Raw genomic sequence first — 14896 nt, forward strand, 5'->3', positions numbered from 1 at the left:
GTATGGTTTCGTTTTAATCGTGTTGTGGATGGAATGTCTTGACCATGCATCGTTTCATAGATATCAACACCTTGCTATAGGTGCATTGCATTTGTAAAAAACGAATTTAAATGTTATGTCTATTTTACAGTGGAAAGAAAGGACTCCTTGGTGCTGTGGGATTCCGAAGTAAACAACGTCCACCTGATGATGATGATTTGATTATTGCAAACGAAAGCGCGATTGGTAAGTTTTCCCTTTACCACTTTCAGTTGAAAAAGCATTTACGGCATAATGGCACTATATACATTTGAAACCTCTTCTGCACCTTGTTTTGTTTCGTGAAGCGTGACATTCTTTTCTTATGGATATTCTGTTACAAGTATACTTTCTTGCATAACAAAGGATTATTTTATCCCCGCTGCTTTAATGATGATGTTGTTTGTTTCGTTAACATTTAATCCTCTATCACTTTTCTTCAATAATATTAAAGTAAACTTTCACTTGAACATATTCACCGTCATATATCGTACCACTTAATCAGTACCTTATACCCACAAAGTGAACCTAATTGGTATCACTACACTGTGTGGTTAGATCTTCCGGCCAGAATGAACTTTTTCACCTTCCTAATTGTGAAAAGTGATCCACTTGTATGAAGTGGAACATGACGAAACGGCGCAGATATACAGATCATTTCCTAAAATGGCAATAGATTTTACACATTTTTTTCATTATTTGTGTTTTTTTGCCAGTTTGTGTAAGGACTTTTCCACGTAAAGACCCAACACTTTGCACTATAGCAATAGCTTGCTCCACAAATCCTACCACAGAAAACGAAACCAAATTATCTTATTTACATTTTACGCCTGTCACCTTTTTTCTGTTTGTGCGTTTGTTATCGCATGTTATCGTCGGTTTTCTGTCGTTTTCTGTTGTAGGCTTCTTGAAACTAGCCAGCTAGGTTGGCGTGTTGTGTTTTACCCAGCTTGTTTCCTTTTGGTTCTTCATCTCCTTTCTTTGTCCCTTGTTGTTTACAGATTATAGAGATTTGACGATGCCTGTATAGGCGAAACATATATCTCGACATATATCTATAACTGATTTTGAGTCAGAAGCATTATTCGCTTCTTTGTTATCACTTTCTGAAACAGTTTGACTCAGTGATTGTTTTTTAATAAAGGGAAAGATCCCATAGGATATATTTATATTTGTAAAGTTTTGTCCCTTTTACTTCCTTAAGAATCCTAAATTTAAACTTAAGAGTACATAACAAAATGACTTCATTTCTTGGTAATTGCTTTAGATGGCGCATTTGGAACGGGAAACCGTGAACCACGGCTTCTGATCGATGTTCCTGACAATATTTCGGTTGCATCGATGACGATTGTCGACCAACCCGTGACGAACAAGAGGTGGGTGATTCACAAGGACCTTTTCAAGTGTCGTATCTTCTTAAACCATCAACCCGTAAAATTGCATTACAAATGCATGGCTGGATTGGCAAGCACCACCTGCTATTTCCGTATTAAGGCTAAAATCTGCTGATCTAAGACCTTTTGAAATACCAGTAGCCAAGGGACTTTGCGTGTGTCCCTCATCGTAATCCTTATGGTTTTGCTGTGACAAAATCGAACTAAATTAGACATTGATAATGAAACATTGTATTTAATTGACTTCAGTACCCACAATATGACAATGACTGGCAGTTTCATTAAAAATATATTAGCACTCAGAATTACCTACACAAACATACAAATTATACTGTAAAGGTTTTGGCATGTGATATTGTGCAAACCGCTATCGCAAAACTGATTCAAATTGAATCTGAAAAGCATCCCAGCATACTTGGCCAATGTTTAAGCCTAACCCAAATCATTTTTACCAGCATCACTTGAACAAAACGCCCCACTTAACCGCCATTTACGCGGTGGTAGATGATCTAAATCTGTAATTTGTTGCGAAAACACGGTTCCTTGTGTGTTTGCAGTGCGTAGTTTCAAATTGCAACGTAAGGTTATTTCACAATTTACAGGTCGAAGCCCGAAATTCGATTCGAGTCGGTTGCGTTGAAACCTCAAGACTTCCAGGTAAGCAATTGTGACGTCATTATGGCGTATCGGACAAGCTTGAATGCATTGGTAATTTTACTTGATGACTGAGTTATGGCTTTGAGTTAACACTTAGGTATGGGCGTCTCCGAAATTAGCACATATTTAAACACAAATGAACTGATAACGGTTGTTTGCGCTTTTTGAGTGCATGAATTACGCAAGTTAAGTCAAGTTTTGAAACCAGTTTATAATTTTTGAAGCTTTGTGCAAAATATATTACTTGGTAAAAAGACGACAGAAAATCGTGTTTTGACAATTGTTTTATCATTTTCGACTGAAAATGTAGCAGGGTAATTTCTACCGTAAGTTAATACTTAAATACCCCCAACCACCAAACCCTTCCATATACATTACGATCAAACTTCTAAACGTCAGTTATCATACAATAATCAGGGACAAGCCTTGAAATTTAGAACAGGTCACGCTTCTCTTAAACGGACTGGTCCACCACATGCGAACTGACACATGATCAATATGAACTTGGCGTTCTGTCGGGGCTCAAACCTTAAATCTCAATCGTTACTTGATCAGGTTTCTGTTACGGTGATCGAAGCCAGACAGCTGAGCGGTACTAACATCGACCCAGTGGTAATGGTACAAGTTGGCGATGATAAAAAATACACATCACAGAAGGAATCGACCAATTGTCCCTACTACAACGAGGTTTTCGTATTCGATTATCATTTGCCGAGACAGGTGGTCTTCGACAAAATTATGACCCTCTCGGTAAGTCGTTAAATTGATATTGGTTTGTGCAATACGGTATATACTGTCGTATGATTTGCACGTCTCAAAAAATCAAGGTAGTTTTACAAAGACGTTTACCCAGGATTGCGCATTGCCGTTTGGGTAGCGGGGTGGACTCGCTATCAGTAACTTTAGACATACAAGCCCCTATATTTAGTTATTTAAGTTTCCACCACAAAAGAAGCATACATTTTTCTTTCTACCCCTTTATTCCATTACGCTTCATTTCGCGTGGACCACAGCGTGGGGTATTACCTTTTTTGCTTGACATACTTGGCCAAAACGGAAAACCCTTCTTGTGTAGAACTTGATCTTGTTTACGTTCCGCAAGGTTTGGATTCTGCACGCATCACGTTATACGCAACTAGATGACAAATATAGATTTTGGTGCGTGCCAACCGAAAAGAATTTGTTTGTGGAAAATACTCGAAACCCATAATCCTAATTTATCATTTGTCCAAAAACCCAAAAAAGGTTCTAAAATCTGAAATATCCATTATTTTATAGTAAAGTCTATTTCGTATGGGACATCGAAACGTTGGCATATTAAAATAAAAAAACTGCCGGAAGAGCTGAAATTTTGTTGACTAAGTATATCTCATTCAAACCAAAAAATGAAATTTAAAGCGGCAATTTAAAAACAAATCGGCATAAAAAACGGTTATTTGCAGCCCATTTGTTATATCATAAAATACATAAAAAAGTTTAATTGTATATAAATCGAGTTCACATAAAAATACTCGTCAAACAATTTTCTCAATAATATAATTTTCCCCGCCCGTGCTACGTTCTAATATAACGTGGCTACTGGCCCGTAATATGACCGGTTACCTGTGACATTTTTGTCGTGGCTTGTTGATCCGACGGCCTTTTGTGAACTTCGCGTGCCGTGGCCGTGTTGTCACCCGCTCTCTGTGTATTTCAAACCACTTTGGATGATCAAATTCTCCATAAAAGGCGACGTTCCCAGGGAAACTGTTACGCAATGTCTGTGTGCCTGAATACATTAAAAATTCTGAAAGTAGAAACACTCCTACGCAAAAATAGGTGAACGTTCTTTTACATTGTAAGGTAGGTCGGACCATACTGAATATGATTTCAAACTATCATTTAAATATTTATACTGTAAGCATTTTTAGTTGAATTTAAAAATTAGTGAAAAGGGACCCTTAAAATGCCACAGCTTTTCTCCGAAACGCGAGTTCCTGTAATCGGATCCGATACATCGCAACTTTGTGGCCGTGGGCACTCCAAATTTGAACATGTGAGAAGGGATTTAGAACAGGAGCAGTCAGTATAGGTTCTGGGATCGCGAGAAAAATAACCAACTTTTAACATGATCTTTTGAAAAACGTGGAACGATTATTTTCCCCACTGACAAAAAACACTTAAACTATTGCTTTTACTACTAAGTATACATTCGTATCTTGGGGCGAAAACATTCCTGACCAACAACATTCACTTGCTCTTTTCCAGTATCATTCCTAAAACGTTTTACTCAAAGCGCATATATTTGCAGGTTATTCACTCAAGAAACATCCTCCGTAGCGGAACTCTAGTTGGCAAGTTCAAGTTGGACCTGGGCACAATCTATGCAAATCCGGACCACAACTTTGGCCACAAGTGGGCAGTGTTGACCGATCCGGATGATCTCAACACAGGACCAAAAGGCTACTTGAAGGTATAGCAAAGTGCTACATGCATTATTAATGGCGTTTACGACTTACATCAACCAACGGCCATTTCGCATCAACGCGTGGAGTTTTAAATGTCGCTTTTAATCTTGCTTTTTTCACACCATTAAGGTTACTGATGAAAATATTAGATAGAAGTTCCGAAAAAAGAAGTCGTTAGTCCTTTGCTTCGAAAACATCGTCAGAATACCTGTTTCAAATAAAACTAGACGATGCTTTAAAATCGAATCAAATATCGATATTTGATATTTGACATAAGGTTCAGTAATCTTAATCCACAAAGCAACGGACTGATTTTATCTTTAGGTTTAATTATAAGAAGTTACATTCTATTTTAGGTTTAAAAAGTAAAGTCTTGTCGTGGTTTACTGACACCTTGCCGTGTTGGTAAAGAATGTACGTATCTTGGTTTAATATTCAGCGGCAAACTGGTATGGTCACCAATAATTCCCTAATGATAAACTTTTTTTAAAAACAACAACTCGTTTTTGTTTAGGTGGACGTGTCGGTTGTGGGCAAAGGCGACAATATCAAGATTTCAAAAAGTACTGAAGACGAAGACGATGACATTGAAAAGTAAATTTAAATTTTGTTTTTCCATAACTCATGTAACAGAAATTTGTATCTTTTAGAGGTAGCATTGAAAATTATACCATGTATACATGCACTGGAAATATCGTGAAAACGAATTTAACGGTTATTTGATGTATTTTCATGACTAATGAAATGAATTGCGAGAGCAGTTGTGTTTGGTGTAATGATTTGCAAATACTTGCTGATCGGTCATGGCAATTTTGCTTTAGTGGAAAGGCTTTGCAGTCGGGTGTCACAAAACAACTTGGTGCGTGTCTTAAGTTTCTACTTACCGTCGAGGTGCAATGAGTTTTCGACAATAGAACCCCTTTCCGTGCAAGGGATCTAAAAGGCATCATTAACGTCTTTTCACAAAATAACACAAAACTATAAGTAAAGAGCAAAATAACAAACTATAAAGTGTGTTTTGGTTTTGTTGCGTTAAATAACCATGACCTATTGGCGCTATGGATGAAAATTTGTTTTAATGCTTTCTAGTCATTTGTTGCTTCCCGAGGGAGTGCCTCCTGAACGCCAGAGGGCGCGATTTATCTTCAAGATCTACAGAGCAGAGGGTTTGCCGAAGATGAACACAAGTATCACAGAGAAACTGAAGACGGTGTTACAGGGTGAAGCGAAAGACCTGGTCGATCCATACGTGGAAATTTCATTCTGCGACCAAAAGGTGAGAGAGTTAGTTCTCAGATATAATCTATGCCAAGTTGGAGCTAAGAGGTTAAAGTATTTTACCAAAAAAATTTCCCTTTTTTTGCTTTTCCCGAGAATCTTTTGATCGCTGTGATCGATTGCAAAAAAAACTTGATTAGGCCGTGATATTTTCTTGAGAAATGACACTACAAGCAATGTTACTTCAACACTGCAAACTGTTCACACAGCGCATAAAACGTTTTTCATCGTTTTTTCGGTTCGGGTTTGTGCCTAAATTTAAACAAAAAGTGCTTGTTTAGCGCATGACTACACACTCTGCCTCACTTATGTGGTAATTTCAACCTTCAGGTCTGTTTCGGGTCCGGTTTAAGGCTTATTCTTTCGGCCCCAAATTTTGGAACCTCTTGCAACTCTTTCAAGTCCTGAAATATGTAAAACGAGGGCATGAACTACAAAAACGAATTTATTTCACATATTGATATACAATCCACCAATTTGTACGCTTTTTTAGGGCCGCACATCGGTTAAGAAAAACGCATACGAGCCATGCTGGAACGAACAAATCATCTTCACTGAGCTATTTCCTCCACTTTGCAAGCGTATTAAAGTTCAAATTCGCGACAAGGACAACATCAACAACACAGTTATCGGGACTTCCTTCATCGAGCTTGATCGCATATCCAACTCTGGAGATCGAGGTAGGTTTAATTTTTGCAGTTTCTTTCTGTTTGATATTTCCGTAACATGGCAAACCTATCAGTTTTATTGAAACGTTTATTATTCAATTATTTAAACACTTGGATAAGCTGATTCAATCGTTGTGCATCGAATTGTCGCTCTCAAAACATCTTTTTGGAAAAAAATCTGAATGCTACATAAAAACCAAAACTTAAAAAATGTGATCGAAAAAACTTGACAATTATTGCAGTATTTTATAAGTACAAACATTTCGACCTACCAGCTTTCCTTTCAAATTAAATCATATACTTAACAAGTAGACTGTTTTTAAAACATTTGTAACAGCCTCCTGAAAGAATAGTAGTTTACAACTGTTTTGCTAAACCTAAAATTGGCCTACTTGTGTTTAAAGGGCGTCGTTGGGCCAACCCATCCCGTTCAACCAGTACGTGAACAGTAAACATAATGACTGACTTTTAATCAACCGTGGTTGTTTAAAAAGCAAACTTTGTACTAAAATTTCGATTCCTAAAACTCTACGTTTACCATGTTATGTGGATGCCTTCAAACTACTTTAGGTGTCCTTATAAGTTTAACCAAGTCTTCAGCTTTCTTTGATTGTGGGTGACAAAGGTTTGGGGTGATTTACTAACCAATGGGTTTTCTTGTTTTTCTTTGCACACACCTCACTTCACCCGAACCACCAACAATGGGAAAACAGTACATTTCGGTAAAAACCGTAGTTGCTTCTGAAACGCATGTAGCGCCATTAAGTGCGCTCACAAATATATCGTACTATTTATTCCGATTTGTGCCTGCATGATCCATTTTTTGTGTTTATGTTCATGTTTATACATACCTTTGATCGATCAGCCTAACTTTGGAAAATCCGATCATGACAAACGATTTTTTTTACAGAAAACCTAATAAAACAATCACGTGACAATTTATCATGCCATTTAGGTGTTAAAAATTTTTGGGTTGTGTTAACAGTCACGAGCAAACCTAATTTATGCTTAACGAATGTCTAGGGTCATTGTCTGCTGGACAGTGATACGCGATTTTTCATGTTTGCTGCAAGTACGCAAAATACCTCGATTTTATAGCACAAACCCTAGCTACTTGTCAATGAAACATAAAACCCGTATATGTAATATCATATTTCTAGACAATTCTGAAAACATCTTTTTACATAATTTCACATAGTGTGTGGAATGCCTTGTGTGGTCTGTTCCATACTAACATGTTTGCCGTGTTTGTTTGCGTCTCAAGTTTGTTTTGTATTCCAGAATCAAACGTTACTAACTTGAGATTGCATCAAGGTTTGAACGAAAACTAATTTGCATGTCGTACTTAATTTTAATCACCACTCAATCACAAGATTTTTTTAATTATGATTGCTATATATAGGGCTGCACTTGAACGTTGTTTTTATGTCTTGCACATAGTATTTTTATGACTATTTCACAATTGCAAGTTTAAAAATAAATTTTATGGACACACCAAAATGCTAATGAAGGTAATTGAATTTGGTTGTACAAAACACTTTTTTATTCACTCACTGTGAGCTGGAGAAAAAAAATACACGCACTTCTGTTCTTTTGGGACAACTTTTCGTGGATTTTATATTCAAGACCACACATGTGTTTTTTTACAATGTGTAAAACGCTTGTCCAATATCTAGGTTTTCTGCCAACGTTTGGCCCCACATTTGTCAACATGTACGGGTCGCCTCGCAACTACACTATGGTGAACGAGCATTCGGATTTGAACTGTGGGTTGGGTGAAGGCGTCGCTTTCAGGTACACAGTATATCAATCTATCTCAACCTTCTAGAATCACGAATTCGCTTAAAAAAAGCAGTACGGAGTTGAAAAATAATTTTTACTATTGTGGCATAGTCGTGGTCCCGCAAACCCTATTCACAGACTTACTTGAGTCCGTAGACTTGGGGTTAAGAAATACTTCTTTATACACTTGTCTACAGTAGATTGATAAAAATAATTTGATAGGGCACGTATTCTCATGGCGCTCTCAGTGGAACTGGTAAACGTTAATGCAACTGAGGGACAAGGCTCGTCAGATGTCGAAGTTGACTTGATTCCTGCTCTTTCCGAGGTATGTACGGTGGTTTTATTACAATATACGCTCAGACATGGTAACAAAACCGAATGTTACAAGACCTTTACATTTAACGATTTTATCACAAATGGCATAAACTTATAATACTTGTACATTCCGCGTACTTTTGTAGCTTGGCGCTGGCAAAATTGAAGAATTCTTTCTCTTCGGATCAATTCTGGAGGCAAACATGATCGACAAAAGCATGGCGGAAAAGCCTGTGACGTTTGAGGTCACTGTAGGTCAGTGACTTGTTGTGGGTTGTTGCATGTAAACTAAACAATTTGATACATTTTTAACGAACAAATATTTATTCTGTACCATCTGTTTTAGCTGACAATACATATCTCTACCTTACGATACTTAAAGTGAAAATGCACCTGCATAATATCTGACCACATAGTGCGCATAACCAATAAATGATTTTTGTTATTAAAGAAATAGTCAGCTAGCCATCGTAGAATTACGTTTAAGCTAGCCATCGTGGAACTGTGTACATTTGACCAAGTCATGAAGTCATATTATTGAACACATGAATGAGGCCAACCAAATTACAGTTAAAAGTTACGACTCACTAAAATCGTGTTGTATACTCGCAGGTAATTATGGCAACGACATTGATGGGGCGAATCTGACCAACAAAAGACAGCACAGTGACGGGAACAACTCAGATGACTCATTGGACGACTCGGACGACGAGAGTCAAATGCTGCTGAAGGGAACACAAACCTACAACGACCCAAGCATGCGACCTTTAACCCCACCAGCTCGACCTTCGACCTGTGACAAGTCAGTAGAACAAACATGTTTCAGTTTGTTGTCTATACTAGCACTGTTAGATCGTATGCAAAAGCAATATTCTTTAAAGAACTTGACAATACGAACAACAATTCATATGGCTACATGTCAATCTGTTTTGTTGTGATATTTATCATTGTGTGTATGATTCCTCCTTTTTTGCATAAATTTTCAATTCTTCTTTTCGTGTTTTTTTTTTAGTAACCACGTTGTTTTGACAAGATTTTTATTTTGCAGGTTTTACTACCACATGCCTTACTTTGAGCAGAAACCTTGCTTGTATTTGACGAGTTATTGGCACGACCAAAAAAGACGTCTCTACACTTCTAACGTCTTACACAGGGTCATAGACAAACTGGTGCGTGTTAAGGGAAAATACATACCAAACATAAATACATCACAACCGTTCTTTTTTATCAGCACAATTTTTAAGACCAACAAGGTTACAATATTTGGACAGAAATTGTTGTTTAATTATTTTTGACTTGTCCTTCATCAACAAAGTGAACTAATGACATTTTTTCTATCCTTTTCAAAACCAACTTAACTATTGCCAACTTTGACACAAATTGACCCCAAAATTGCCGAATATTATTTAGCAGTTATCATTAACTTACATCCCACTACAAAACAGGATAATTTCACGTGTGTTCGTCACTTTTATCTTTCAATACCACATACTTCGTCTCAGGATGAAGGATTGCAAGACGTACAAGAAATGATTAAAACCAACCAGGAACGGCCAGATCGTCGTTTGCGTGGAGTAGTGGCTGATCTCATCACTGGATGTGGAACTTACACGAGACTTGTGAAAGGTACAGGCGGTGCTGCTGCAGGGAGAACCAAACTCGATCGGGAAAAACATAAACTCTGTCTTCGCGAAGTCGTAAGTTGAGATGATTTTTTTGTGATGTTTGGTTTACTTACGAATAAACTTATATTTTGTCGCTTTTCTACGGCATTTAAATTTGATATATACTTAGTAATGGTAGATAGTAGATCTATGTAGAATGCACTATGATGTTATCGTTTTTTTTAGCACATGGCACAAAAAGTATATCAATGTCAACAGAAACTACTAAATGGAAGTCAACAGCAATTAATTTGACATAAACAGTATTTTTGTATCGAAATCATGCACCGATGTTTAACAAAAACCACAAAAACGATACAATAAAAATGTGCTTATCGAAGTTGCTTTTAGGAATGGATTGCAAACGAAACCAAGAAAATGCAGAAACAATTGAAGCTGAGCACATTGAAAGAAAAACTTGCCAAGATGAAAAACCTTTTATCGAAATTGAAGTTCCTTGCCGACGACGTAAGTCGAAAACATCTCCTTTTTTATCTCCTATGATTTGTAACGAATTTTTTTCGTTGTGGAAAAAGAAATGAATAAAATTAAATTTCTTCGTGATTACTTACCGCAAGATGTCGCCAAAGATCCACTAAGGATATTCTGATTTCCAACTACCATACCTATCTACAAACATATACAACTAATTTTTGCCAAATTAGAGAAAATGGTACTAAGACAAAAGGTCAAGAGCCACACCATATTCAGACATACTGGATTTACTGGTTAATATTAAGGTGGATTAATTTGTTGTTTCGTCATACGTATATTAACAACTTATTTCAGCCTCAACATTCCATTCCTGATGTTTTCATCTGGATGTTGAGCGGACAGAAACGAGTAGCTTATGCTCGAATACCGAGTCGACAGATTCTTCACTCTGTATGCCAGGAAGAATCTGGACAACACTGTGGAAAAATTCAGACTATCTTCCTCCGGGTAAACAGTTTTCGAAGTAAAAAGTAGTAAACAATCCAACATCCTTATCGCATCTAAAGCACTGTAGTGAATACATGATGTCAATTGTACAACTATAACCATGGACTATTCCCCTGTCTCAAAGTCAATCAACAACTTGAATATGTTTCTACTCTTGGGCAACATAAGTATCTTATTCAAATAGAATTATACGAGTACGCCTATAAGTAAGGCATGAAAACGGTTACCCCAGTACACGTTTCTGACACGAATATTTGCACTAGTCGGTTACTCATGTGTCTATGGGTAACCGTTTTGTTTTCGAAACGTAGAATTTTCGGCAGGTAGATATTGTTGTTTTTGATTGATTCTCAAGAGTATTTGTACAAATTTAGTGAGCTTATTCCGAGTTTGCCTTATTTTGGGAAGTAAAAAAGAACCGGAGATTGATAATAGGAAATTTCATTCGTATACAACTCAATTTGAAATGGGTTTCTGGTTGGTTTCGGTGATTTGAGCCTGAATAACAGACCATGCAGAAAATGTACTCTCCGCCAATTTATAAATGTGACACAAACATATCTTTTCACTTTTTTTTATTAATCAATAAGTAGCTTATATGGTTTACTGCAGTTACCTGGAAAGAAGAGTCTTGGACCGCGAGGTTGGAGCATCCAAGCGAAACTGGATGTTTACTTCTGGTTCGGACTGACCAAGAACAAACGCGACTTTCTGAAAGGACTTCCAACCGGTTACGAGATCGTCAGGGCAACAACCGCAATAACTTCGCCTCCTACATTTCTGAAATATGCCGGTGAGATGTTTGTTACAGTTTTGTGATAGAAATGCTTGTATTTAAAGGTGCTGTGGTTATTGCTGTAATATTTTCATGCGTAAAACTTTGTATTACTGTTTTGAAATACTATAATGTGCCGTGACAGCTTTCCATGTGTGAAACAAAATTCGGTTTTATTAAGATTCCAACTCTCATCACGAGATAGGCCTGCAGTAAATGATAACTATTTGTTACAACACCGTCTATCATGTTCCGGTTAAAAAAATGCGCTTGTTTGTACTTTTAGCTTGCAAAACAGACTGTGAACAAAAAACATTTTGCAATCTCAAATGCTTAAATGACACTGATTTATTGCTCTAAGAAGTATGAACCATAGTGTACAATAAAGCCAACCTTTTATGAGGGAGCTTGCCTTAACAAACCTGTTTTGTTCTTGATCTTATAGTTGACTGACATATATGTAGAAGGTTGCCTATATCCAAAAATCCACTTTGTCGTGCCTTATTAGGCCGACAAGACGATTGTAGTTAGTGCTCACTACCGCAGCAATTTGCTTGCACTGTTTTCAAACTTCATCATTCTATACTGCCACAGACGCTACATTGTTCACTTGAGCGCAAAATTGCTCTAAGCCAGGTTAAAACTGGTTCTTAGCTGATAATTCCTGGTAAACTCTTTCTGCGAAATAACACGGAACTAGAAATTAACCCGTCCTTAACCGACAGATCGAAATCAGTTTGAACTGCGTGCTCACATGTATCAAGCCAGAGGTTTGCTAGCTGCCGACGACACTGGTCTCTCTGACCCTTTTGCAAAGATCATTTTCTCCACTCACACTGACAACACGCAGGTGGGTTTTTAAAATCATTTTATAACCTTGACCTATTTGTCGCGCCGAAAAGGTTTAAATTTCTAAGCATAGTTTATCTTTTCTGTGTTGTTACCAACATCAAATACACCGTGCGCTGGTCGACTTGTTAAGCCAGTGCTTGTCACGCAAACTAGAAGATAATTAAATTGTACTTGCATATTATTATACTTTAAATTACGTGTCTTACATTGCTTAAATGGTTAAAGAAACATTGCAGATTTCCTAATGGTAAAATGAAAAAAAATAACATCGTCACGTTATATAGATAAACTGAGAGTGTTTGAAGCGAACAGTATCGGACCCTTTAACAGGCAGCATAGTCATCGACAGTAACCGTTCATGTAATTAAATAACTAAGAATGGAAAATATTTTCCTAGTAACAAAATATTCTTTTATTCTCCTTGTATTGATGTTTTTTCTTGTGGTTTTACTGAACTGAAGATGCTAGTTGGCGAAATATATATATTCCACAAATATTCGAATAATTTCGTTACTAGGAAAATATTTTCCATTCTTAGTTAAATCGATAAGGTTATTTTCAAGTCCTAAGACTGTTAACGAAATTGTGTTTGTCTGTAATATGTCCCTTTTTCGAGAAATTATGACGGTTTGATGCATTTATCATAGCTTTACAAGTGTTTGTATGAACACATTTGTGAAGAATTTCTTAAATGCCTTATTTTAGGTAATGGAGGAAACGCTTAATCCGACTTGGGATCAAACGCTCATTATTCCCAATGTCACCTTGTTCGGTAGAGCTGAGGAACTTCGAGACGACCCACCACTTATCATTATTGAAATCTTTGACAAAGACGTTGTGGTAAGGACTGGCAATAATTAATGGTTTCCGCTGTTTAATAAAATCGAAACAAGCTTTTCAGTAACGTACAAAGTAAGTGTTCTACATCAGACAAATATTGAAAATATGTTCCTAATCGACCACGGTGTTTCCAACAAATTCCAAACCATTTTACAAGGGAAAAACAAGCCAAAAGAATTTTATTTATTGTAAATTTATTTGTTAACTATTGTTTAAAACCAATAAAAAACAGTGAAAAGACAACGGACTGCCGACGTATGATGGATAAAAAATATTTTACACAATAAATGTTTGTAAACCTACATTTCCGGAAAAATATTGAAAAGAAAAAAAAACATGACTTTAAATGCCAAAAGATGGGTTCTCACAGCCCGTTTTTTAGTTTTTTTTTGGTTTCGGGTATCATTGGCAATAAAAAGACACGAAGTTTATTTGTCAAATATATTTAAGTGTACGATTCTTTTAGGGCAAAGATGAATACATCGGCCGAACAATCGCTAAACCTCTGGTAAAAATGTCGGGAGAAAGATATGAAGCTCCGCGATTTCCTCCAAAACTCGATTGGTACCAAGTTTACCGAGGTGTAACTAAAGCTGGAGAAATCATGGCTTCATTTGAACTTCTTCAGGTATGAGATAACTATTATCATCATTTCTGTAAAGTTCGAAGCACAAAATTTTCTTTCATTGACGTGTTTTAACCACTTTGCTCCATAGTTGAAAAACAGATTTTTTCTCGGTCTTTGGAGTTTACAATGAGGTAGCAAATTGAGTTTCCTGTAATTTCAACTTTAGGCGCCCAAAACTTGTTGAATTTTTTTTTCTTTAAATGCGTTAAATCCACTACTGCAAATTTCCTAACGATAAAACTCATTACGCTAACTTAGTTAGCAATAAAACTAGTTTGATTGTGCGGAAAAAATATCTCATTAGAAACTCATATTCTTTATTTAGTAGAAAAATTCTATGATATTATTATTCCATTCGTCTTGTAACCTTCCAGATTATTATGGGTCCCCTTCCCTGAAGGGACACATATTGATTTTACTCGAATTGTTTTGTTTTTTTTCTTGTTTTTTTCTTCTTTTTTTTCTTCCCAAAGTTTGTCCGACTCGTTTTTCCATCAAATGCTTGATGGATTTGGCCGGAATTTACACAGATGGTAGATATAGTTATGGAGATGTGTATCCCACTTTGTTTTTGTTGATAACCCCAGTATTTACCCCGCTCGCCCCCTAAAATGGGTGTTTTTATCCAAAGTT

At 36.7% G+C, this 14896-nt stretch overlaps 1 protein-coding gene across 5 annotated transcripts in view; it reads left to right on the plus strand.

Annotated features, from left to right (window-relative positions):
- Positions 1-14896, plus strand: part of LOC145215351 (otoferlin-like) — a 54973-nt gene that overhangs the window by 4287 nt on the left and 35790 nt on the right. For 4 of the 5 annotated variants that reach the window (XM_080084037.1, XM_080084041.1, XM_080084040.1 and 1 more), the window contains 21 exons: positions 131-225; positions 1286-1394; positions 2015-2069; positions 2625-2819; positions 4360-4521; positions 5031-5110; positions 5606-5792; positions 6288-6474; positions 6867-6899; positions 8139-8256; positions 8467-8572; positions 8709-8817; positions 9175-9364; positions 9611-9731; positions 10065-10259; positions 10578-10694; positions 11016-11168; positions 11781-11961; positions 12669-12793; positions 13501-13635; positions 14102-14263. In XM_080084037.1, the coding sequence (XP_079940163.1) occupies positions 131-225; positions 1286-1394; positions 2015-2069; positions 2625-2819; positions 4360-4521; positions 5031-5110; positions 5606-5792; positions 6288-6474; positions 6867-6899; positions 8139-8256; positions 8467-8572; positions 8709-8817; positions 9175-9364; positions 9611-9731; positions 10065-10259; positions 10578-10694; positions 11016-11168; positions 11781-11961; positions 12669-12793; positions 13501-13635; positions 14102-14263 (2815 nt within the window). The remainder of the gene's footprint in view (positions 1-130; positions 226-1285; positions 1395-2014; positions 2070-2624; positions 2820-4359; positions 4522-5030; positions 5111-5605; positions 5793-6287; positions 6475-6866; positions 6900-8138; positions 8257-8466; positions 8573-8708; positions 8818-9174; positions 9365-9610; positions 9732-10064; positions 10260-10577; positions 10695-11015; positions 11169-11780; positions 11962-12668; positions 12794-13500; positions 13636-14101; positions 14264-14896) is intronic. The other variant, XM_080084039.1, reaches the window with a different exon arrangement.

Source organism: Phallusia mammillata, chromosome 2, assembly GCF_965637545.1.
Source record: "Phallusia mammillata chromosome 2, kaPhaMamm4.hap1.1, whole genome shotgun sequence".
NCBI classification, from domain to species: Eukaryota; Metazoa; Chordata; class Ascidiacea; order Phlebobranchia; family Ascidiidae; genus Phallusia; species Phallusia mammillata.